The following is a 22,825-nucleotide window of genomic DNA, read 5'->3' as shown; positions in this document are numbered from 1 at the left end:
AAATAAAAACACAACGTTATTGAATAAACATTTAATAAACAAAAAGATTTAATAGACCTTCAGTGTATTAAATTGACAGAAACACATCTGAACATAATATTTCCTTTAAATTATTGATGTGGATTTTCATTTTAATACAACAAAGATGAATTAAATAGAATTTATATTTAATTGCTAATCTTAAAAAGCCAAGACAAGAAAATAAGTCATAACATTTTACACATCTTTATAGACAAAAAAAAAAAAAATGTATGACCAGTTGACATCATGGGGCAAGCCTAGAAATTTTCATGATTATTTTTGCTTGTAAAGAGTAATATAGCTTTATAGATGTGTTACTAATTAACTTGTGCCTTGTTTAGTCTTTAACACACCTTTTCATGATTAAGTGCCATCAGGAAAAGCAAGGCAAAGAATTTATGAAACAATTTTATGAAAAACGGCTAAAAACGGCCAATTCTGCCAAGAGATATGAAACTTAAGACAAGTAAGATTTATCATCCACTGGAACAAAATTACACGTTCCAATAAAACTGTATAAACCTTTATAATTTGGCATCTTATTTCAGTCAGAGTTAATGCCAAAGAGGAGAGAGCAACAGAAGCAAGAATGACACCAAAGTTCTGTTCTCACTCAAAGTCAAGATTACAGCATACTGAATGTAATCTCAAAGACACTAAAATCAAGCTTTACAATAATCAAGGAGATAAATCATATTCCCTTTAAAAACATTAGTGATAATAGCAAATTACATAAAATAATTCATGAACAGAGAGTAGAGCACCAAAAACATTGGTCCCAAAGTAAGAGAGGCATTTGATAATATACAAAAGTGTACTCTTTTTTTTTCCCCCCATAAAATTTCATTCAATTAAATAGTATAAAAAGCTACGTTTTTATGATGTAGCTGCTAAATAGCTGTAGTGCAAATAAGCCTAGTGCATATATAACGGCTCTCATAGTAAAACATTTTTATAGCAAGTTTGTGCTGGTAAAAGATACTTTCATCTGAAGAGGTACTTCCTCAGCCACAGCAAGTGTAAGGCCGCACAAGAACATAGTTATAAACACTTTTTGAATTTTTTTTTCTTCTCTTCCAAATTAGCTTCTCTAAAATTTAATCTATCATTTTCTTCTCCCATTTCAAGACCACCATTGCTGATCAAAGTCATCAAAGTTCAACTGTGCGAACCTGTTGTACAAATCACTTTCAGAATATGTCATTCCTCTGCTTCTGTTGCCCCTCCTTCCTCCCCTATTGCTCCTCCCTCTCCCTTCATTGCCCCTCCCTCTCCCTTCATTGCCCCGTCCTCTCCCCCCATTGCCCCTCCCTCTTTGCTGTGCCTGTCTTTGCCCCCCTCCTCTACCCTTGTCCGCTGCTGCTGATACTGCAGGACCTGTCAACGCCTCTAGCAGAATGGAATAGAGCTGCCAAGCAACAGAGTCCCCTGCAAGCAGAGACTCACACTGGTGACCCCCTCTTATGGCAGCCTCAAGACCATGCAGCAGAGTGCCACTGAAAACCCTTTAAGAAAGAGAGAGAGAGAGAGCAATATAATATAATATAATACATATATAATATACATATATTTTTTGGTTAAATCTGATAAAAAGGTACTGATATAATCAATGTGATTTATCTAAAGATATTACATGCAAATATTATAACATTACGATAACACTTTTCAATGAAATGAAAATTCTGTCATTAATTACATTATTCACTCATGTCGTTCCACACCTGTAAGACCTTCGTTTATCTTCGGAACACAAATTAAGATATTTTTGATCAAATCCGATGGCTCAGTGAGGTATGCATTGCCAACAAGATCATTTCATTTTTCAATGCCCAGAAAGGTACTAAAAACATTTAAAACAGCTCATGTGATTACAGTGGTTCAACCTTAATATTATAAAGCAACAAGAATACTTTTGTGCGCCAAAAACAAAAAAACAAATAGCGACTTTATTCAACAATATCTAGTGATGGGCGATTTCAAACACTGCTTCATGAAGCTTTCGAAGCTTTACGAATCGTTTGTTTTGAATCAGTGGTTCGGAGCGCTTATCAAACTGCCAAAGTCACGTGAACTATTGAAATTTCGAAACACTTATGACGTAACGAAGCCTTGTTTACTGATTTTGGCGCTCTGAACCACTGATTCAAAACAAAAGATTCAAGTAATTAATGACATAATTTTTGGGTGAACTAACCCTTTAATGCATTAACTAACATAAACTAACAGTGAGCAAAATATTTTTTTTTACAGCATTTATCAACCTTTGTTAAAGGTCCCGTTTTTCGTGTTTTTTTGAAGCTTTGATTGTGTTTATAGTATGCAATATAACATGTGTTCATGTTTCGCGTGTAAAAAAACACAGTATTTTTCACATAATTTACTTATCTGTCTGTATACCGCTGTTTCCACTGTCATAAAAACGGGCTGATGACTTCCTTGTTCTATGAAGTCCCTCCTTCAGAAATACGTAACGAGTTCTGATTGTGTCAGCGGTTCCTGTGTTGTGATTCGACAGTTCTGAGCGCACCGTGCCCGGAAAAGTCACGCCTCTTACCATAACGTGGAGATGCACGCGCTCAGTGTTATTGTAAACATGTCTTTAATTTTACCCTATCAATTTGAGCCGGAATCAGACCCGGTGATTGGACTGCGGGATGAAAATAACAGCGTTTCGACGACATGGCGACAAACACACTCTACAAACGCAACGGTTAGTCAAAAAAGTTTTAGTGACGTCATTAAAGAAGGAAGTAGAGGGATGTAGTCCAAACTGGCCGTTCGATGTAAGCGACTTATGTTAAATAAAATATCTCGCTTGGCATTGAACTTTGAGCTTTAAAATTTTATTTATTATTTATTTTTTATTTATTTATATAAGATTTTATTTATACTCTAACAACAACATTACACACTAACTAAAGTTTGAAACATGGGATCACGAAGAACGGGACCTTTAATGTTAATCAAAATGTTCATGTTCATGTTAGTTCACAGTGCATAGATAATGTTAACGGATACTTTTGATTTTAAAAATGTAATGTACACTGATGAGCCAAAACATTACGACATCAGTCAAAGGTTAAGAGAATATCGTTGATCATCTCCTAACAAGGCCACAAATTAAGGTCTAGGTAGATTAGATGGAAAGCAAATAATCAGTTCTCGTAATCAATGTGTTGGATGTAGGAGAAAAGGGCAGGAATAAAGATTTTAGCAACTATGACAAGGGCAAAATTGTTAAGGCAAGACGACTGGGTCAGAGTATCTCTGAAACGACAAGGCTTGTGGGTTGCTCCCAGTCAGTACCAACAGTGATCCTAGGAGGGACAAACCACAAACCGGTGACAGTGTGTTGGGTGCTTAAGGCTCATCGATGCATGAGGGCAACAAAGGTTTTCCAGTCTCGTCCGAGCCAACAGAAGGTCTACTATGGCACAAGTCACAAAATTTGAATGATGGTTATGGGAGGAATATGTACACAGTGCATAGCTGCGTATGGGGCTGCGTAGCCAGTCAGAGTGCATATGACGACCCCTGTCCACCATCAAAAGTGCCTACAATGGGCATGTGAGTGTTGAAACTGGACCACGAAACAGGGGAAGAAGTTCGCCTGGTCTGATGAGTCACGTTTTCTTTTATGTCATGTGGATGGCAGTGATGGTGATGGTAAAAGGATACAATGTGGGGTGACGACAAGCCAGTGGAGGGAGTGTGATGCTCTGGGCAATGTTCTTCTGGGAAACCCTGGGTCCAGCCATTCATGTAAATTTGACAAGTACCTACCTAAACTTTGATGCGGACCAGGTACATCTCTTCATAACAATGGTGTTCCCTAAAGTAAGTGTTCTCTTTCAGCAGCATAATGCACCCTGCCACACATTTTTCAGGAATAGTTTGAGGAACATGATGAAGAGCTCAAGGTGTTACCCTGGCCTCCAAATTCCCCAGATCTCAAACCAATTGAGCATCTGTGGGATGTGCTAGACCAAAATGTTTGATCCACGAATGCTCCACTTTGCAACCTACAGGAATTGAAGGATTTGCTGCTAATGTCTTGGTGCCAGATACATACATATATATGTGTGTGTGTGTGTGTGTGTGTGATTTGTCCAAGATATTACATACAAATATGATTAAAACTGTATTTTCCTCCTCAATATTGTACTCTTTTACGGCAATTCTGCTGAATAGAGAAGATTTTATCAAAACAGCAAGGATGAGAACTACAAAATATTTCACTGGGATCATTTTATGGCCATACCATACCAGGCGCATTGAGGTTCAGGTAGTGGGAAACATAGTAACTGGTTCAGGAACATCGCCACCCACATGCAGGACTGCCATTGGCTGAGCAAATGGGCCACACCCAGATCTAGGCCTCTCCTTTGTCCTGGATTGACCCTCAGCTGAGATAATTGCTGACATACATATGCAGAAGCTTTGCTGCCAAACAGTGGGTCTGCATGATAAAGAGAGCAAAACAATATGGCTCAAGGTGATTAAAGCTCTCAAACTAAAGTCGTCAAGTTGATAAGCAAGTAAAGTTAATTTGCATCAATATAACTGACGTGACAATGACTTCATAAAATTTATTTAAATATTTTTTTCTACGTCTCAAAGCACACATCTGAGACAGATGTTGAGTAAAAAAGGGATCAGTGATACCATTAGGATGGCCGCTTCTCCAGCTGAGTTCCCCATACACCATTCCCAGCAATATGGCCTGAAGCAGAGGGTGACTGGGCTTTGGTTTACAGTTATTCATCCAGAAATACGTCACACACACTGGAAGGCAAAGGTGAGGGGGTAAAGGCTCCAAAACGTGGCCCATCACACCCAGTGTTCCCAACAACACCTGAAGCTTCACTTGTGCAGATGCCTAAAATAAAAACCAAATTGGAGATTGGACAATTGGAGGAACGTATATGCAGACAAACAGTACAGTTACATGCAGAAACAGTTTCTTACCTTGTCAATAGCTGAAAGATTCAGCTGTGGAACAGAGTCGGGTCGGTCAGCCTCCACTGTGTTTTTCTTGAGATTCAGTTCATGTCTGTCATACTCATCAACGCATGGGGTGTCACACTGTTGTCCTCCTTTACCCTGTCTGTTTCGGTCTCCTCTTCCCCTTCCTCTTCCTCTCTGGGTGACTGCCTGTGGCATCGGACTGCCCTGTCTTGCCTTTTCAAGCAGCAGGCTGTAGATGGTCTTTCGGATACTCAATGAGCTTGTATGACTGCTAGGCAGGTTACTATTCTCCACCTGCGCAACCAGCAGAACCTTCTGGAGTACAAGCACATCCAAGACAAAAGAGGAGAGCTTACCTGATGCTGCCATTCTTAAAAGCCACTCGGGCTGAGAAACCAGTGCTGCTGGGAGCCCCTGGGCATCTGGAAGTGCAGGTTGAGGACTTGAGAAGTATTGAGCCAAACTGCTATTATGAGGAAGCTGGTAGTCCTGCATTCCTGCAGAGAGCTGTGTACGCAAGTTTCCTTTCTGTTGTCCACCCAGAACCCCTAGAACTTCCTCCATAGCATCTACTGGGCTGGTAAACTGAGACAGCCAGAGCAAAAAGCCCTCGATTCGAGGACTGGAACTACGTCCGGTCTTCCGACCAGATGGTACTCTTTCGAGCTCCACACGGCTGAAAAAAATCTCAGTTATTTTGGCAGGTGTGTAGTCGTTCCCAGTGATGACAGCAAATAAAGGGAGGAGCTGCTTGTTCATGTGGTTGAAATGCGAGCAGAAGCGGTTCACAGTGAAATGCCGGGCAGGGATGTAGCGTTCTTTGGCCTTTCCGTTGACATTATTCCATTCGAAGAATGAAAACGGTAGGTAGCCACCTTTCAGGTCGAAGATGTAGAAGTCACTGTCGCTGGTCAGAACTGGACATCCCCAGTGTTTGGCAAGAGATGCTATCTCAAAATCAGCTTCGGAAATGCATTGCACTAAGGGCACGCCAAGCTCGGAAAGGACCTGTCTGAAAACTTCACGTGCAAGCAGAGGGAGAACGCAACCGTGAGATCCTCGGGAAAGAGCGTGAGCCTCTCGGATCTTATTAAGGATTCGTTCCTGCTGTGTCTTGAACTTCTTGTCTGTCTGGTCCATTCCACCATCTAGCACGACGAACGGCTGCACGCCGCATTCTGAAAGTGCTGCGAAAAACTGTCGAACCAACACAGCAAACATGTCGTAGTCTCCACCCCGTGCTTGATCCAATCCAGAGTTGAAATACAATCGAAAATACAAGCTACATCCATCAACCACAAGGCGGCAGTCTCGCAGTCTCATATCTGTGAAGAATTGACGATTTCCTTCCACAAAACTTGTAAGCCCGTGAACCCCCATGATGTCAAAGAAATGCTGCAAGCAAAACAAAAAAATTTGTCAGTTGAGCCACATTTTAAAACAAACTACAGATGCGACATACTGCTTGTTTTTTTTTTGTTTTTTTTTTATTGTAATGAATCAACAAAATGGGACCGTGAATATTATTGTATTCTAGGGCTGGGTAAAAAAATATCGATTTTGGATTTTAATCGATTCTCATTTTACGAACCGATATCGATTCTTAAATCCCAAGAATCGATTAGTCTAGTCTGTTTTCAGTTGATGAATGAGCAGAATATGTAGCGCTTCCCATCCAATAAATCCCAATTATAAATCTTTGTGCTTTGTTACTTTTGATATGAAGCAAAGTCTCAGATTTCAAATGACGTCCATGTTATTATGATATTCAAAAAATAAATACCGTTTTGGCGTTTAATGCCGTTTAATGTGACGTGACAGATCGCTTTAGCGCCTCAGTTCAAGAGAAGCGGCAGCACGGAGCGCATGTGAACTGATCCTCTCCTCCGCTTTAATACCAGTTACAGCGTGAAATAAACATCTGAAGGCATGTTAAAATATACAGTACAACTTACTGAAATCCGTATCATGTCTCGTGTAATAGCTCAATCAGTGTTTCAACCTCGGAAAGACATCAATAAAACAGCTTGTAAACAATGTCACATAATGTCACATTTACTTCAGAAAATCATATTCAGAGACCAACTCATTAGTCAGCTAGAAAAGTGTACTCTAGAAAGCAACATTCTGATAAATATAGCTATGCACTGTTGCATATTCATTATAATTTTTAATGTTCTTCAATATTTAATGCATGTTTGAATAAATCAGTTATGACAACGAATTGAAAAGAATTGGAGTAGAAATATGATTATGTAATTCTTAACTGTATTTATAATAAAAACATCATTGAGTGTAATTTAAGTGTTTGTATATAAATAAGTTAATTTAACCTTCAATATTATTATAGTAGTATCAACAGACTCCCATGTGTAGTTTACAGCATTAGTTTTGCCATGTACTGTAACTGAAATACTACATCCAAAATAATGGATATTGAATCAAATCGAATCGTGAAAATTGTGTCAATACCCAGCCCTAATGTTACTGAAGGATCTATGGATTCTTAATAATAACCTGTGTGTGTGTGTAGCTTCAAATCAGTGACCATACATCTGTCTTTGTTTTTTTTATTAATTTATAATCACAATCAATTAATACTTTTTTTATTATATTACTTAATATTTTACTTATTTTCCTATTTTAGTGCTTATTAATGTTGTTTAATCTTATGATTGTGTTGTTTTAAAGGTTATTTGTCTTTACAAGTTATAGATAAGAGAATGTCTCCATTTCAAGGTTTTTAACTCCACAGGATGATGTTGTGGAGCAGAAAATTTCCACAGACTTTGCTTTGGTATAATAACACTTGTTGGATTGTTGCTGGATAGACGAAATCTAGACTAAGTGGGGACGAAGTTCAGACAAAGTCTGAGCACTGAAACATATGCCACTAAGAATATTCAGTAAAACCCTGTTAATTTTTTTTTTTTTTTTTAATCATCATCATCATCATCATCACTTTGTCTCTTGCTTTTTCCTCCATCAACCCCTATAGACTTTTGTTAACTATTTTGGGTATCAGAAAAAAAAACTGATCTCTTTTGACAGGATCTTGTAAAAAGACTGGATCTAATATTTCTGGTGTGGAGATTGAATCTAACATTTTTGGCGCAGCTGGCAGGATGTTGGCATGATCTAACATCACTGGTAATCACTTGATTATGTGTGACCTACTTCAGACACAACATTACTGACTTTGTAATGTGTGCTTTAGCCTACATTCCCTAATAATGCAGAATGCAGATATATATTGCATATATTGAGGCTATAGCCTCATTTACCTGAAATCCACCAATTATAAAACAATATAACAGAAACAAAAAGTCATAGTATCATATTAGTAAACATGGCTGATAGCAAAGTCATAATTTCATTAAAATACAGTGGATATTTACTAAAGTATTCATTTTTTTAGATAAATAAATTCCCTGGATGTCAATAATGTGCATTTACATTGTAAGACTATTTATTGTACTTATTTTGTAATTTAGACATTTTACGTTTTACCATCTATTAAGTTGTATTTTATGTTAATTCACTGTAATACATTTTTGAAAGTTTAATATTTAAAACCAATTACCATATGTTTGTTGTTTGTTTGTTTGCAGTGACTCTGTCTGCACAAGTAACGTTATTATATAAACTAAAAATGGTGCTGTGTATTTTATAAAACAAGCACCAGTGCAGTATCTAAATAGCGCATGAGTATTTTTCAGTATTAAGAGTTTAATCAAATATCTCTTACTTGTTATACTCGCCAGAGTGCTGTCATATATCACGCCGTGAATTTCCTTCCTAGAGTAGATCTGCTTCGCTCGTTTTGTATTTTGGGCGTGACAGCGCACTAGCGCCACCTATTGCAATGGATATTGTATGACAGAAAGAGGGCGCTGTTTTCCCTGTGTAATATCAAACCGTCTTAGATTAAACATTGAAAAGAGCTTCTATTTCTAATTATTTTAACAATTAAAATATGAAAGGTTAACAGCCCTGCAAATCTGTCAAGTATATCAAGTAATTTAATATATTAAGGGAGGAATAAAAATATAATTTATTTCCAGAGACGATTATCAGTGACATAAAGCTATCATGTCTTCAGAACACGTAGATTTCATCAACTAGTGTATACTTTTACGAATAAAAGTATCCTTTTTATTACTTTTCTGTCCTTCAACATCCTCTTTTAATGTATGAAGACGGCCATATTTTCTTTCTTTCTTTGTGGGTGGGGGGTAAGTAAACGATGACAAAAAAGGTATTTTTGGATAAACTAATACTATGCCTTTAGGACAAGTTAAGCAGAAAAAAAGACATGCTTTGATAAATCATAATTATAAGAAGTCATAATTATGACAGAAAGCCGACATTATGAGATACTAAGTGATAATTATGATATAAAAAATGGAATTTCAGAAAAAGTAAAAAAATAACATATTAAATCATAATTGAGATGGTCGAAACTAGTTATAATTGTCAATAAATCAATTATACATCACTTACTTTTGTCTCATAATTTGACTTTATATCATAAGACTAGACTACGTCATATGATTTACCAAAGCATGCTTTTTTTCTTAATTGGTAGAAAGTAAATACACATCAAGCAAAAGTAGTTCTCATTTATGTGTTTATTCCTTTTATTACGTCTTTGCATTGAGAGCATCATGTGCGTTTCAAATAGAACTTCCATTTACTTTTATCTTCTTGTGTTTTGTTGTTTTCCTACAAAATTATGTTTTTATTCACCAACACTACCCCCTAATGCAGCAGTAGACCTGTCTAAATTACACACACTCACTGATCAACACAAGAACTATCACTCTTTCTTTAACATAATACACACACACACACACACACACACAGGCACACACACACCATGTCATTTGGAAATCAAAAGCATACTTCTTGTGTTGAGCTCACAGGAGAGGAGGAAAGACAACGGTAGTGTCCAGAGAGCATGTAACAGACTTTAAAATGCTATGGCAGTAGCATACATCTCCATGGGATACATACAACACAACATATAAATAAGGTAACTAAGTCACAGAAAATGATCACAACGAGGGTAATATGTAGTGCCTTTATAAGGAGATCAATAACTAAGAGCTTTCAAATGGGGTTTGCCCTACTCTTGATCGGAGAAAATGGTTAGAGCTCGAACTAAAACACAAAATGACCAACTGACATAGTTAGCTGGAGAAAAAGCTTTAGACAGGTCCAATAATGAATCAACAGAAAAACAGATGCCATCTGTTCTTTTTTGAGATTGAAGTGTCAGATCAAACAGCAGCTGTATCAGGGGCAGGCTGGTGAAGAAGACTTGAAACGATGTGAGGAAGGACCAGAGATGCCCAACTGGGCTGTTGGTGGCGATGCAATGGTTATTGGGCGAGTGAGTTGGAAGATTATAAATAATAGGCTCTGTGGTTTCATGTAAGGCTCCAGAGGGTTCAGGGAAAGGGCACAGGATGTAAGGACACAAGGTGTTCATGGTTAGATAAATGGGAGAACAGGGTCATGGTTTTGTTTTTATATTAGAGCAGGAAAAAACGTCTGGACAAATAATGCGCTATGATAACAGAGCGGACGAGTATAAGGAAAGAGGAAGTGTGGGAGAATCCTGAGCTGTAGAGACTGTTGTCGGGGTGGCTGGTTTGCAGGACAGCGTGTGAGGGGTGGCTCGCTCGGTGCCTGAGTGCTGCTGAGGGGGCTGAGGGGTCCTTGGGGAGAGCTCCAGGCTGCCCACAGAGATGCCTGAGTCCGTGCTTTGGCTGCGGCCACTGGCGGTGCACGGGTCCTCGTCAGGCTCCGCCTCTTCTTCCTCCTGCAGCCACTGAAGTTCTGACTCCTGCAAGGGGAACGACCGGCGTTCCCATGGCAGCACAGCCTGCAAACGCAACAGAGGACGATGATTCATTGAGGTTAATAAACTTCAAAACGCTGGGTTTATTATATGCATTCATATTCTTGTACAATGTAAAGCATATTAAGCATATATCTTTCGAGATTCACAAACAGCCCCCAAAAGCAGACTTGATGATCTATAAAGTAGAAATCCGTAGACCTTTTTTAAACTAAAGAATGTTCTTCCAGCTAAATAATTGCCATGGTTACAGCAATAATGAAGTTGAATAGAACATTAAGTCCTCTTCCTCGCACACGCACACACACACACCTGCTGTTCATCCTCAGCCTGGCTGAAGGGATCCTCCGCTCCAGTATAGAAAGGGCTGCGTGGCGAGACGTCTCCTTCTGTAAAATGACTCTGCCTGGAATCTGGAGAGCCAGGTGTCTGCTCCAATCCCCTGGAGCTCTTCCCGTCCCCATGGTAGGAGGAAGAAGATCTGAGGGAGGAAGTCAAGCAGAGAGTGAAATTTCAAGCAGTGACCGCAGCATCCTGCAGTTTGACATACTATACTTAAAGTGCATATTGCAGGTTAAACATTTTTTTCGAGATGAATATATAACCTTGTACAAAAATACCATATAAAAAGGTACTGCAGGGTTTAAAAATGTTTTGCAGGACATAAGGGCATGAATTTAGTAGATAAAGTGACGGTCTCTGTAAAAAACGCTTTTTTTCAGCGTCGCGTCATTTTACGTCACTAAAGGGAGTCGTTCGCCGAGCTCTGTGTTGACTCAGTGCAGAGTAGATTGGTATTCAGTGACAGCGGTCGTGAATCAGTGTGTTTTCGGTAGTTTTTGTATTCTATTTATCATCGTAATAGTAAATTATTGTGTTTGTGGGGGATGCACAAACTCCAGCCTGTCAGGACATCGAGTCCAAGAAGAAGGATGCTGCTATCTTCGGTGCCGGTGTGTTTTGTGCAGGTGAAGAGACGGGACTTCACTTCTGCATCTGCTTCGATAAACGCGTTCATTATAAACCGGAGGATTATCATCATCCCGGCGATAAGACGGAGTTCAACATTGTAATACTACTGTAAATAATTCGATTAAAAAAATAAACTTACACACGCGATGCTTCTTCGCCATTTTTACTTGAATCAATTTCAACACTGATGAATACAAATTATGTTCACAAATACATACAGTCTGACACTCACACAAAACAGTTTTGAATTATGTGCTGGTAATGTACTTGAGGTAACTTGACTGTAAACGTATAGAGCCTATACATTCAAGTTCACACAACTACATAATCATATGCATCCCCACACAGTGATCGGCACAGAATAAACTCATAACACAGAATTAATGAATAAAGGATAACATTACAAGAAACACATACAGTAACAGTACTTATGTTCGTCCGCCTGCGGGAGACATGATCACGGATCCGTCAGAGAGATGAAAAGTGAATGGTGCACCGTAATTATTGTTTTATCATTTCTTTTCTTTTTTTTACATTTGCTAACTAACGTTACCAAATTGGTCGTGATGAGAAACCACTATATCACGTAACGTTAGTGTGGATGGATATTAAGGAAGTTTATTAGTTTCTGTTATTAGTAATCAATAACGTTACTCCTAGATGACCAATAGCTTTGCTTTTGCCTGATTCCTAATAAGCTGTACAATACTGTGATCTGAGAACAGTGTTACATATCGTTTGCTAACGTGTATAGGCTATCTATAAGCTAACATCGGTCTCCTGCCCTGTTCTCCACTGCCCTGTTCTCCTCACACAACTCAACTGCTCAATTTGTCTCTTTTAATCATTATTCTGTCTAATTCTGGCCTGTTGCTGCTCTCTTGACCACATAGTAGGCAAATTTTTTGGCTGTGGTTTGTTATACGAGTATGAATAAACATTTACAGTTTCCTCAGCGTCGGAACTGTCATTGCGATCCTATTGCGATCCATTGATCGCGCTCCCTTCAGTTACGTCACTTCCGATTTGGCTTTTTTCAGATGCGGAAGTAAAATTCTCTCACAAAAAACGACCCCAGAAGCCTTATTAGCGTATTTATACAAATCTATTTCATACATTATTTTTCTATACATTGAATCACTGAAGCTCTAACCTGCAATATGCCCTTTAAAGTGGCTGAAGCTTACACATGTAAATTGTAACCTAAATTCTTGATGTTGAAAAAGTTAATATATAAATTAGTGGCCAACTAACGTTACACAAATACATATTTTATTAACTTAACTTAGAGTTCTAATACACTATTGTTGATAATTTTGGGGTCAGTAAGATGTTTTTGAAAGAAGAGTCTTATGCTCACCAAGGCTGCATTTATTTGATCAAAAAGATGGTAAAAGCCAGTAATGTGAAATATTATTACAATTTAAAATAACTTTACTTTTAAAATAGTTTTAAATGTAATTTATTCCTGTGATGCAAAGCTGAATTTTCAGCATCATTACTCCAGTCTTCAGTGTCACATGATCCTTCAGAAATCATTCTATGCTTTCTATCTTTACTGTTAACTGATCAATTTTTAGGTTCATTTTATATTTTATTTTTCATTTTATATTTATTTATTTTTGAACTTGGACCATCCTCGTAAGACCTTTGGCTTTATATGTTGGGGAATGTACACTAACAGTGTGTGTGTATATATATATATATTTAATTGCTTTTCCCTGTTGAAAAACATTATTCTGACAGAGACACCGGTTTAACATAAACATATGCCTCTCTTTCACAGAAATGATTCTCACCTGCCCCGGCGACGTCTGCGAGCCCAACTCCCCCACCGACTCCTCTCTCGGCTCTCACACACTGCATGGCGGCTCAGAAACACAGCGTCAGAGAGATCCTCCACCTATGCAAACATTGCAAACAAGTATGCAGCGATCATTTTGAATAGTTGAGAAAAGTGTCTTCATGAGAAAGCATGTAAAGAAAATCCCCAAAAAAAGAAAAAAAAAAAAAAAAAAAGTAAAAGTTAAAATTAAAGGTATAAAACCAGTTAAAAGTATACATACCACCTCCTCCTCCTCATTATCCAGTCCTTCCCCATTGGGCTGGTTCTGTGTGTTATTGTAATTCAACGACAGGGCATGTGGCCCCTCCTGGTTCTCAGAGACCCCTGAGAGAGAGTCCAGCTCTCTCCAGCTAAACACAAATCATAGTTACACATTTTTCATCAGAAACCACAATACTTAACAATAGTGCTAGACTAATATATCAGCCAACATTTTAAGATTATCAGCAGCAGCCAAGAAAACCTGATGGTAAAATATCTAGCTTCCGCCAGACAGCCTTCTGTATTCAACTTACGAAAAAACGGAACTGGCATCACGTCAGTTAAGCTTTTCCCACAAGTTGAATAGGGAAGGCGTAGAACGTAGCATAAGCTTTTTGAACTGCGAGAGTTTTATACTTTCTTCATAACTTGAATATGGAAGGCGGTCTGGCGGAAGCTAAATACTTCATACTTCATAAGTTGTTAAATATGGATATTTTACACAAACGCATCGCTTCGCTTCAGAAGGCCTTTATTAAGAGTTTATTACTAATTCATCAGAGATTTCACAGAAAGAGCAACTGGAGGAAATATCCTTTTTGAACTTTTTTAATTAGTGGTTTGCAGGGGAGCACTTATGAATTATTTTAAAATAAATCTCTTTTTCTTTATTGATTAAAAAAAAAAAAAATGTGGAAGCATCCACACTTTTTTCCAACAGATATTACCTACTGCATTACTCCAATAAGCAGTCACAGGTGGTAAAGTAACAATGTCCTGCTGAAATAGTGAGTGGACTGATCTATTGTTATTTTCATAGGGTGAAGCAAAACACAATTTGCCAACAGGAGTATTAACCAAACTCAGAGAGAATGGAAGTAGAGATTGAGCACCTCTCAATAGTAATAACACCTGATGGGATTGAACCCATTACTATTGAAAATTCTTTGGGAGAAACAGCAAACAATGTCCCTGTACTACTTTATAAAAGATGGGACACCAGAAAACAGTGGATACTAGGCACTGTGTTTGAATAATTGATGGGAAATTACTTGAAACCAAAGCCACTTTGAACAATGGCTATCTAACAGAAGGACCATAGGAATCAGACTCATCAAAGCTAAATTATGTAATCGTTCATTCTTGTTGTAAAATTTTGGAATAAGTACATATTCTGTGTGCTGTTTTGGATGTCTGGTTGCATTATTTGTACCTTGGGGTGATAATTTCCTTGTACTGCAATCTCTGTACTCGTGCTCCTAGTCCAGCCAGGCCCAAAGGCATTACCAGGTTGTCAATGTCAAACGAGCTTTCCGCTCTCCTCCTTCGCAAAGGCTGAGGAACAAGAGAGATTTAAGAAGCTAACAAGTAGAACAGTAACCTACTGACAATTTTTTTTTTTTACCAGATTTACCTGAGCAGGTGTGTCTGTTGCTGGAGGTGTTGCCGGCAGGATTGGCAAATCTGGAGCACGTGGATGAAGACAGTTGGGAATAATCACACCTCTCTGGCTTCTGCACCCAGAACCACCTACAAAACAGATTTGTTAACTTCTTGAAAACTGTAAGACTTTTTGGTCTTGGATGCACGCAAGAAAACTTGTCCGGAGTTTTACATCATCAACCCATACACGTTCGGCGACTCTGATCTGCATTACACACGGGCCTGAAATGGTGGCTAACAAAAAAATCTCTAGTGTTAATTTTGATTATGGCTTGTTTTGAAAAAGAGAATTTGACGTTTGGCGTAAGAGAAGTCACATTGCCAGAATTCCGTCAGAGGTAAAATTTGATCGCAACGGTCATTAATCGGCTGTTGGTGAACATGTCAAATTAACAATCATAGACTTCAGATTTTAGCCAAGGATCAGAGGAATCTTTTAGGATTTGCAAAATTTGTCTCAGACGGCCAAATCGTGTACCCAGCTTTAGTTAACATGAACTAATAATTAACAATACTTCTACAGCATTTATTAATCTTAGTTAATGCTAATTTCAACATTTACTAATACGTTATTAAAAATCTATTGTTGTATTTGTTAGCATTAGTTAATGCATTGTGAACTAACATGAACAAACAATGAACAGCTGGATTTTTATTTTTAACAAATATTAATAAACATTGTAACAAATGTACTGTATTGCTCATTGTTAGTTCATGTTAGTTGATACAATAAAAGGTGCTAAAGAGGATGTTTTGTTTTATACATTTTTGCAATATTACTTGAAACTGTCTTTACTAACTGATAAAAGACTATTTATTAGGTGCACTGAAAGGAATAAAATTAATATACATCATCTGTGCACGAGGTAGGGCCTTAAAAACATCAGCCAATCGTTTACGCGATCATCGCGTAAACGATTGGCCCTCTGGCTTGTCAATCGCTGCCGTGACATTCCTTTTGAGAGACGTGCGTGGATTGGCTCTCTGGCTTGTCAATCACTGCCATGACGTTCCTTGTGAGAGACGAGTGCGGCTGCGAGCTCCAGTAACTTTCCACACTCCACAGGCGCCGCATGCGTTTTTTTTTGTCCGGAGACAGGAGTAACAACTGCAGATTATGAGTTACCTGCGGTGAGTCCGACATAATGAATCCACTAACACGATACAGCGAGTGCCGGTGGTAAACACTCGTGTTCCAATACGAGTGTTTACGAGTTTTGGGAGGCGTTCCTTCGAAGGAGGGGGGTTGTTCTTACGCATGCGCTCATTTCAAAAACTCAGTAACAGTCTTTGGTTTCTCAGTCGACGAAAAGATCCTCTTTATCACCTTTAACTTGTGTTAACAAATGAGAACTTATTGTAAAGTGTTACTTATTGTTAAAGGGTTAGTTCACCCAAAAATGAAAATTCTATCATTTATTACTTACCCTCATGTAGTTCCACACCCGTAAGACCTTCATTCATCTTCAGAACACAAATTAAGATATTATAGTTGAAATCCAATGGCTCCGTGAGGCCTGCATAGGGAGCAATGACACTTCCTCTCTCAAGATCCATAAAGGTACTAAAAACATATTTAAATCAGTTCATGTGAGTACAGTGGTTCAATATTAATATTATAAAGCGACGAAAATATTTTTGGTGCGCCAAAAAAACAAAATAATGACTTATTTAGTGATGGCCGATTTCAAACCACTGCTTCATGAAGCATCGGAGCACAAATGAATCCGTGTATCGAATCATGATTCGGATTGCGTGTCAAACTGCCAACGGCTGAAATTACGTGACTTTGGCGCTCGATTCGAAACACTGATTCATTTGTGCTCCGATGCTTCCTGAAGCAGTGTTTTGAAATCGGCCATCACTAAATAAGTCGTTATTTTGTTTTTTAGGTGCTCAAAAAATATTCTTGTCGCTTTATAATATTAATATTGAACCACTGTACTCACATGAACTGATTTGGATGTGTTTTTAGTACCTTTATGGATCTTGAGAGAGGAAGTGTAATTGCTCCCTACGAAGGCCTCACAGAGCCATCGGATTTCAACAAAAATATCTTAATTTGTGTTCCGAAGATGAACGAAGGTCTTACGGGTGTGGAACGACATGAGGGTGAGTAATAAATGACAGAATTTTCATTTTTGGGTGAACTAACCCTTTAAGTGTTACTCACCAAGGCAGCATTTATTTGATCAAATAATATAGGAAAAACACTAATGTTGTGAAATATTATTACAATTTAAACGAAAAGTTTTCTATCATAAAATATATTGTAATTTAAATGTAATTTATTCCTGTGATGGCAAAGCTGTCTTCAGTGTCACATGATTCTTCAGAAATCATTCTAATATGCTGATTTGCTGCTCAAGAAAATAATTCTTATTATTATCAAATTGAAAATGTTGAAAACACTTGAAAACGTCCTCAACACTTGTCCTCAATATTTTTGTGTCAACTGTTACATTTTTATAAAAGTCTTTACTGTCACTTTTGATCAATTTAATGCATCCTTGCTGAATATAAGTAATAATATCTTTAAAAATATATATATAAATCTTACTGACAGTAATCGTAGTATACTCTATACATTGTACGTGTGTTTATAATAGAAGTGTAAATATATATTTCACCTACCAGGTGTGTTAAATAAAGGAGGCAGTGCATTGGGCGGACGGGGACAAACGAGTCGCCTCCTCACTCTCCCAACTTGTCCCTGGCCCCGCCTCCCCAGCCAAGAGGACGCCGATGACATGTCTGTCCAATGCAGTGAATTATGAGAATGGTGCCCGGCCAGCGGGCGTATCCCACAATGCAGTGTGAGGGGTGAATCTGCAATGGAGAAAATTCAAAGCATGAAGCTAAGAAGTAAATGTTTTGATGTTGATGAGTATTTGATACACATATTTCATCCACAGTGAGTGGATAAGTACACTTAATCCACACTTACAAATATATGCATGTTATTGCATTTGATAAACCAATCAAAACACTCTGCATAGCTTTTAAATAAATTGCTGTTCAAAATTAAGAAACTTCCTGGTTAGAATAATGTTGAAAAGTAACATTAGTTCTGAGAAAATTCCTAGCATCATTTGTTTGCAGATTCCACTTGATTGGATATTTTGTTGTCTATTTAATAAATAAAATAATTTAAAATAATTATATATATATAAACTAATTTAATAATATTATATAAATACAGAATATACACACACACATACATATATATACATACATATATACACATATATATATATATATATATATATATATATATATATATATATATATATATATATATATATATATATATATATATATATATATATATATATATATATATATATATGAGGGCCACTGTAATGTGAAAACCACATCTGAGGATTACTTTTTTAAGGACATCAAATTATCATTTGAACAGTGTTGTACAGCTTGTACTGTTGAAGTACAAGATAGACTTAAATAATATACAAATCGAATTCTGTGCTCATAAAAAATAATAATGAAGAGATAAAAGAGATAATATATGGATCTCACCTGATGGCATTGAGAGGACAGGGTGAACGGACATATCGAGCAAAGTCTGCCGCATCCACAGACCCTTCTCCTTGTCTGAGGGGGAGCGAGGAGGAGCACCACCACATAACACACACACAGTTTGAGGTTCACACCAACACTGTAATGAAACCGCCTGAGAGGGACACACAAATGCAAGAATTCTGTTTTATTATCTACAAAGCATAATATAAAATGGAGAGCAGCCAATAATAATAAGAGTTACTTTGCATAACAGAAAAGTAGCAGCAAGGGCAACTCTGAGATTGTCTTCACCTTTGACCCCAGCGCTGTGCAATCTTCCAGGCGAACAAGTCTGTGACGCCGTTGCCGGAGTAACGGTCGAACCCGTGCAGCAGAAGAAGGTGGACTGGGCACTGTTTGCGGGGTGGTGGGGTCATCTGCCTGCCACTTCCTGTTAGAATCACCAGCAGAGGACAACCTAGGGGGTGGCACAATGGTACATTAAATGTCAAATCCAAAAATCTATCAATGTGTGTTTGTATGCAAGCTAAAATGTCTACTGACTTGCAGTTGTTGTGTGATGTGGGGGAGGAATTTGATGCTCTGAGTGGTGAGTCAGGCACAGAGTAAGCGGACCGCACCTGGACGAACAAAAAAAGTACAGATGAATCAAACAACCCATAATAACCCCCCCCAAAAAACATACATGGACACCAAGAATACCTTTCCCTGTCGAAGATGCGTGTAAAGCTCTGTCAGTGCACGGATCCGATACTCCAGCTCCGATACTTGAGTCTGCAGCCACACCCACCTGCTGCCAAGCCACGCCCTGCTCTCCGCCCACTGCCATTCTTTGCCAGTGACACTGAAAGAGGAGAAAATAAATAGAGTATAAGCATAATATAAGATGTAATGTGTATAAAACAATTGCTTTGATCCAACGCTGCATTATTGTAAAGAACATTTTACTAATCAGAAGAACCCATCTAAAAAGAACTAGCTGTGCAATGGTAAGGTTCTTCATGGAACCATGAAATGCCAAAAAACAACCTTTATTTAACAGTGGAGGTATACGTTTTATCAGTTCATGTATACTCTGGGAATTGAACCCATGACCTTGGTGTTGCAAGAGCCATAATCTACTGTTTGAGCTACAGGAATGCAAAAATAAAAGCTCTTGCTGAATTGAGGATGAACAATCTTCTGACCCATTTTATTATCGACAGCCCAGCGAAAAAGGGCTTTGTAGCCTCTCAATGTGGCGGCCATGAATCAACTGCCAGTATAGCATTTATATTGAACGGTACAGTGGTGATTCAAATGCAACACCAACATTCAATGACTCATTTGAAGCTTATTGTACATATGCATGTGTAGGTGTACATACATGTGTATATACAAGAAGGCAGAGTGTTTGAAATTGCTAGAAAATGGTCATTTTTAAAGGGATAGTCTACTCTACCCAATAATAATGTCATTCTGTCATTATTTGCTCACCCTCATGTGATTCCAAACCTGTATGACTTACTTTCTTCTTCTGAGCACAAAAGAGGATACTTTTAGGAATATCGATAACAAATCAGTTTTGATTCCCATTGACTTCCGTTGCATGGACAAAAAAAAATACATTGGAAGTCAATGGGAACCGAAAGTGTTACAGGTTTAGAATGCACATGAGGGTGAGCAAATGATGACAGAATTTTAATTTCTGTGTGGACTATCCCTTTAATCGTGTTTATTTTGTTCAATCACCCTGGGCTTTTTATCTTTGGTATATCATAATGGAGCACTGCTGACTCCTTTCAAAATTAGTGGTTTAAAACATTCCTTAACTCGGGGTTAAGAGATCTTAACCTGGGGCTAAGCATAATGTGAAAGCTTACATTGATTTTAGTGACAGCGGTCTAAAGCGATGACCTCCTCTCTCCAATCCCTGATCTTCCTCACTGTCGCTGTCACCTCCGGAGCTGCTGGCCGTGTGGTCCGAGTCCAGAGCACTCTCTGCAGTCCGGAGGATCTCGCTGCAGCTGCGTGCCAGCCTGCTCAGCTCAATCGAGTTTCTGGATACGGCGCTGGGCCTCCTGGTGCAGCTCAACCCTGGGCTCCTGTATAGGCCACGCAGTTGTTGAGTGACATGCCTCTCCACCTGCTTCACCTGCACGGCCTGCAGGCGCCTCCAGAGGTGGTCGGTACGACCCTCCAGCTCTGCCTGCCTGCGTTCGGCTTCACCCCTCACTGCCTCTATCTGCTCTGTGCTGGGGCCCTCAGTATCAGTGCCCACACCTGTACCGTCACACTTCTGTGGCTCTGGCTCTGTCCCGTTAGGAGGCCCACTCTCAGACCGAGAAGAACTGATGGATAGGGCACACATGGGCTTTTTTGCGCAATCACGTAGGTCATACTTGGGCTCGGGGGGTTGCGGTGGGAGGTTATTGTGAGAGGCACCGTTTCCGCTGACCCCGTTGTTATGGTTGGCAGAGCTGGCAAGAAAGGAACGCACCCTGTACAGTCTGACGCGCCCTTTCGCCGTTCTGGATGTGGGCAGCTGGGCATTTTCATCAGGCGGGCAAGCTGCAAAATTCATTTTTTGGGCCCCGGTAGTGTTCTCGCACTGGATACGACGTAAGGATGTGCGCTTGAAAGTCTCGGCAGTGCTCGCGGACCGCTTCGCGTGAGCTTCACCATTGGAACCAACGCGGGCCACGGCGTCCGAGCTGCCGCAGTACGTGCCCGAGAAACACACCCTCTTGGATACTCGGGTGAAACTGCATCCTCGGCGCTTAATGACCGCGGGCTCGGAATTCCCGTGACCACACCTTGCAGCGGCTGTCATCATCGCGCGTTCGGTCTCGCCGTGCGCCGTGTGTCCTCGCCGTGCTCTCGCGGTGCGCACCGGCGGCAGTCTCACGCTCGGTCTGCGCTCGTCCCTCCGTATGGTAGCGCTCATGAAACACCGCAAACTAGCTCCTTCGTGATCAATATTAATGCTGTTATCCTCGCCCGCTCCAGCGCTTTGTCTACAAAAACGCCCGCGTCCTCCACCGTATTCCCCCGATTCCGCGCATTCGACTCCCTCCCGTGTGATATCAGCAGCGCCGTTCGTAAAAAATCCCTCCTCGTTCATTTTCTGGGCCGGATCCGTATCAACGGAGGTGGCATCGTCCCATTCGCGGAACGCCTGGGCCTCGGCTACGCTGCTCTCCCTGTCTGAGCTCCGCACTGGGGCAGCGCTGGTGGCTGTAGCCGCAGCGGCCGAGCTTCCGTCACCGCTGACGGGCTCACCGCAGCCTCCTCCCCCGCAGCAGCGGCTGGCGCTATGCGGACACCCGGCCCCGCAACTCTCCACTCCAGGCCCGGCTGCACTAGCGCTCATTTTATTCCGATTGCAGTAGTAATACATCGCTGTGTCGTTGGCATGGCCGGGTGTGAAACGAGGACATACAACGAAGCTCCGTTAACGTATTTTTCCGTTTTCGAAAGGAAGACGGGCTTCTCTTTTCACCCGTCTTGCCTTTCCCTGCACTGTTGGCTGTCTCCAACACTCCCTATTCGCACTGCGCATGCGCCATTCACTGGCCCAACCTTCAGTAAAGAATTAGGGGTTTTTCAAAAACTAGTTCACACTCTTCGTTTGTCACACGCCATGGGCTGATTCTATTGTGTGCAGTATTGAAAATAATTATACGTTTAAAAATTCCAACATTTATTGTCTTCAAAAGAAGACGCAATCTCATGCATGTCTGTCTTGAAAAAGTGACGTTCAAGGGCAGCTGCATTTCGACATTTATACCAATGAATATATATATATATATATATATATATATATATATATATATATATATATATATATATATAATTATAAACTATAGATGGATAGATAGATACTTAACTATATTAACTATATGTTAATGGCCATATTGTTGCCTTCTAATTTGTGTACTAATCTTACAAAATAATGGCCATTATGCAGTATGTACTGTGTAGTATGC

The 22,825-nt window shown here is 39.4% G+C and overlaps 2 protein-coding genes across 4 annotated transcripts; both read right to left on the bottom strand.

Moving 5' to 3' along the window:
* Positions 1-16: 16 nt before the first annotated feature.
* On the bottom strand, positions 17-8,878 carry aste1b (asteroid homolog 1b). 2 transcript variants are annotated; one of them, XM_048202245.1, is made up of 5 exons: positions 8,738-8,878; positions 4,990-6,384; positions 4,687-4,900; positions 4,288-4,480; positions 17-1,526 (listed from the first exon to the last, which is right to left on the bottom strand). In XM_048202245.1, the coding sequence occupies exons 2-5, from the start codon at positions 6,367-6,369 to the stop codon at positions 1,145-1,147; spliced, it is 2,169 nt and encodes a 722-aa protein (XP_048058202.1). In that variant the 5' UTR covers positions 6,370-6,384; positions 8,738-8,878; the 3' UTR covers positions 17-1,144. The 2 variants fall into 2 exon arrangements, with proteins under 2 accessions (XP_048058202.1, XP_048058203.1); XM_048202246.1 differs by having other exon boundaries at positions 1,347-1,526; positions 4,283-4,480.
* A 724-nt stretch (positions 8,879-9,602) lies between these two features.
* Positions 9,603-22,442, bottom strand: LOC125275374 (KAT8 regulatory NSL complex subunit 1). Of its 2 annotated transcripts, none has more exons than XM_048202234.1 (12): positions 20,720-22,442; positions 19,560-19,701; positions 19,401-19,477; positions 19,149-19,314; positions 18,855-19,008; positions 17,952-18,146; positions 15,289-15,404; positions 15,088-15,209; positions 13,897-14,023; positions 13,627-13,730; positions 11,168-11,336; positions 9,603-10,879 (listed from the first exon to the last, which is right to left on the bottom strand). In XM_048202234.1, exons 1-12 carry the CDS (start codon positions 22,234-22,236, stop codon positions 10,562-10,564), a joined length of 3,207 nt encoding a protein of 1,068 aa, XP_048058191.1. In that variant the 5' UTR covers positions 22,237-22,442; the 3' UTR covers positions 9,603-10,561. The 2 variants fall into 2 exon arrangements, with proteins under 2 accessions (XP_048058191.1, XP_048058190.1); XM_048202233.1 differs by having other exon boundaries at positions 13,894-14,023; positions 20,720-22,439.
* Between the last annotated feature and the right edge of the window lie 383 nt (positions 22,443-22,825).

The sequence above is a fragment of the Megalobrama amblycephala genome, linkage group LG9 (genome assembly GCF_018812025.1).
Source record: "Megalobrama amblycephala isolate DHTTF-2021 linkage group LG9, ASM1881202v1, whole genome shotgun sequence".
NCBI classification, from domain to species: domain Eukaryota; kingdom Metazoa; phylum Chordata; class Actinopteri; order Cypriniformes; family Xenocyprididae; genus Megalobrama; species Megalobrama amblycephala.
Note: the sequence above shows the minus strand (reverse complement) of the source record. Positions and strands in the feature narration are given on the sequence as shown.